At 53.8% G+C, this 1683-nt stretch overlaps 2 protein-coding genes across 2 annotated transcripts; both read left to right on the forward strand.

Moving 5' to 3' along the window:
- Positions 1–89: 89 nt before the first annotated feature.
- Positions 90–484, forward strand: PPTG_22210 (hypothetical protein; the record flags this gene model as incomplete). Its single annotated transcript, XM_008902381.1, has 2 exons — positions 90–106; positions 223–484. 2 exons carry the CDS (start codon positions 90–92, stop codon positions 482–484), a joined length of 279 nt encoding a protein of 92 aa, XP_008900629.1.
- An 814-nt stretch (positions 485–1298) lies between these two features.
- On the forward strand, positions 1299–1670 carry PPTG_22211 (hypothetical protein; the record flags this gene model as incomplete). Its single annotated transcript, XM_008902382.1, has 1 exon — positions 1299–1670. The coding sequence occupies one exon, from the start codon at positions 1299–1301 to the stop codon at positions 1668–1670; it is 372 nt and encodes a 123-aa protein (XP_008900630.1).
- Positions 1671–1683: the final 13 nt, after the last annotated feature.

Below are 1683 nucleotides of genomic sequence, written 5' to 3' on the forward strand. Positions count from 1 at the left end.
TGACCGCATTATAGTGGAAAACTACTTTGGTCGTCTCTGTACTCTATGGTCGATATGTGCCGACAAGTATCGCTGGGACGAAGACAACTATGATGTCTACTTCCAAGTCTGTGTGGCGTTGACGAATTTCCATATTCGCGCAAACCCTCTTCGCCGTGAACACGGTGACAGCTATGCCCGCTACCTACAGCGTCTGACCGAGATTGGCGATAGTATTCGCAGTGAACGCCGAGAGATACAGCGACGCTACCGAGAGAACCGTCGCAACCGCCTCGCCACACTTTTCGTTGTTCACCGTGAGCGCGTGAACCGCCCTGTGCCCCGCAGCTCGCACCGCGAATCTCCCAGTGTTGGTCCGGGTCGACGTCGTGGTCGTGACAGTGCGCGCCGTAGCTTGGAGGCGACACCGACTGCACCTGTGGCGGACTTCGACTCGTCGCCTTCGGATGAAGCGGAGCTGCCTGGAAACCCCCCTGTGGCTTAAGCGAATCGTCACTATGCGAGTCTCTGCGGGCAAGACTCAATGACTCGCCAAAGGCACGGCAGCCCACGAAGAGACCTAGCGAATTCGTGACCATTGCTTAGTTTTTCATTTCACTCAGTGCGCTACCCTCTATGAGATAGTTGATCAAAGATGTGGCATTCGCCGAAGTCACCTTGCGTTTGATCCTTGACTTACAATTCACCGATATACTCAGTAACTCGCTTTGAGGTCTACTGCAACTGGTATTGGGAAAGCATCCGACTATGTCGTTTGGACCTGCATAGTACAAGTTGAGTTGTTGTGCCGCCATTCGGTATGTGACCCATACTTGGTAGTCCGTTAGTGAGTTCTGGTGTGCCCCAAGGTTGCTTTGTGGATTGGCTCTGTTGCCTCATGACCCATGAATCGCTCTGACTTCTGTTTCTCCACTTCATGAGTTGTTGTTTTTTTCACGGGAGGTCGCATTTGCGTTCTAACGTGTCGTTTAACCCGCTTCTTCATCTGATGGACAATACTGTGGTTTATGACTCGCTCGCTGGCTGTCCAAGGGAACCGCATCCCTGGGTCGAACCGAACCTGAACCACGGTTCTACTGTCTTTTACGAACCCGAACTGGGCAGGGAGCCCGGTTCCCGCAAAAAGTCACCGAACCAAACCTGGGAGAGAACTCGGTTCGTTCCATCAATCATCGTCTCTCATTGGCTCACGTTATCGCACTTCATTGGCCAAACCTATTCTGGCTACCTAAGATTTAGGCCTGCGCTTCCAGCATCTTACAACTTCAACTCGAGTTCACTACCGATGGATGACCACCATGACCTCCCCGATCATCGAGCTGCCGGAACACTATCGTGTCGATGGTGAACGCCTTGGGGGGGCTCTTGCCCATGTGTCTGCACAAGCGAACAGTATCGCAGAGTATCAGGCCGAGCTCCAGCATCTACAGTCTCGGTATGGAGAAGAGCAGCGGCGATTCGTCGAGCAACGTGTTGCGGCTGCCCAAGAAGAGGCAACGTACGGTGCAACGCGCTTGTCCTCGCCATCCAGCAGACTTACGGCGACCCGTTGGCTCTGGAGCATCGCGTTGACGCTCGTATTCAGGACGTCCTACAGCAGCTCCAACATGGAGCTCAGCAACAGGCTCGAGCATTTGCAGAGACCCCGATTGCAGACCAATTTGCGCTGAGCCAGCTGGTGGA

The sequence above is a fragment of the Phytophthora parasitica genome (assembly GCF_000247585.1).
Source record: "Phytophthora parasitica INRA-310 unplaced genomic scaffold supercont2.13, whole genome shotgun sequence".
NCBI lineage: Eukaryota > Oomycota > Peronosporomycetes > Peronosporales > Peronosporaceae > Phytophthora > Phytophthora nicotianae.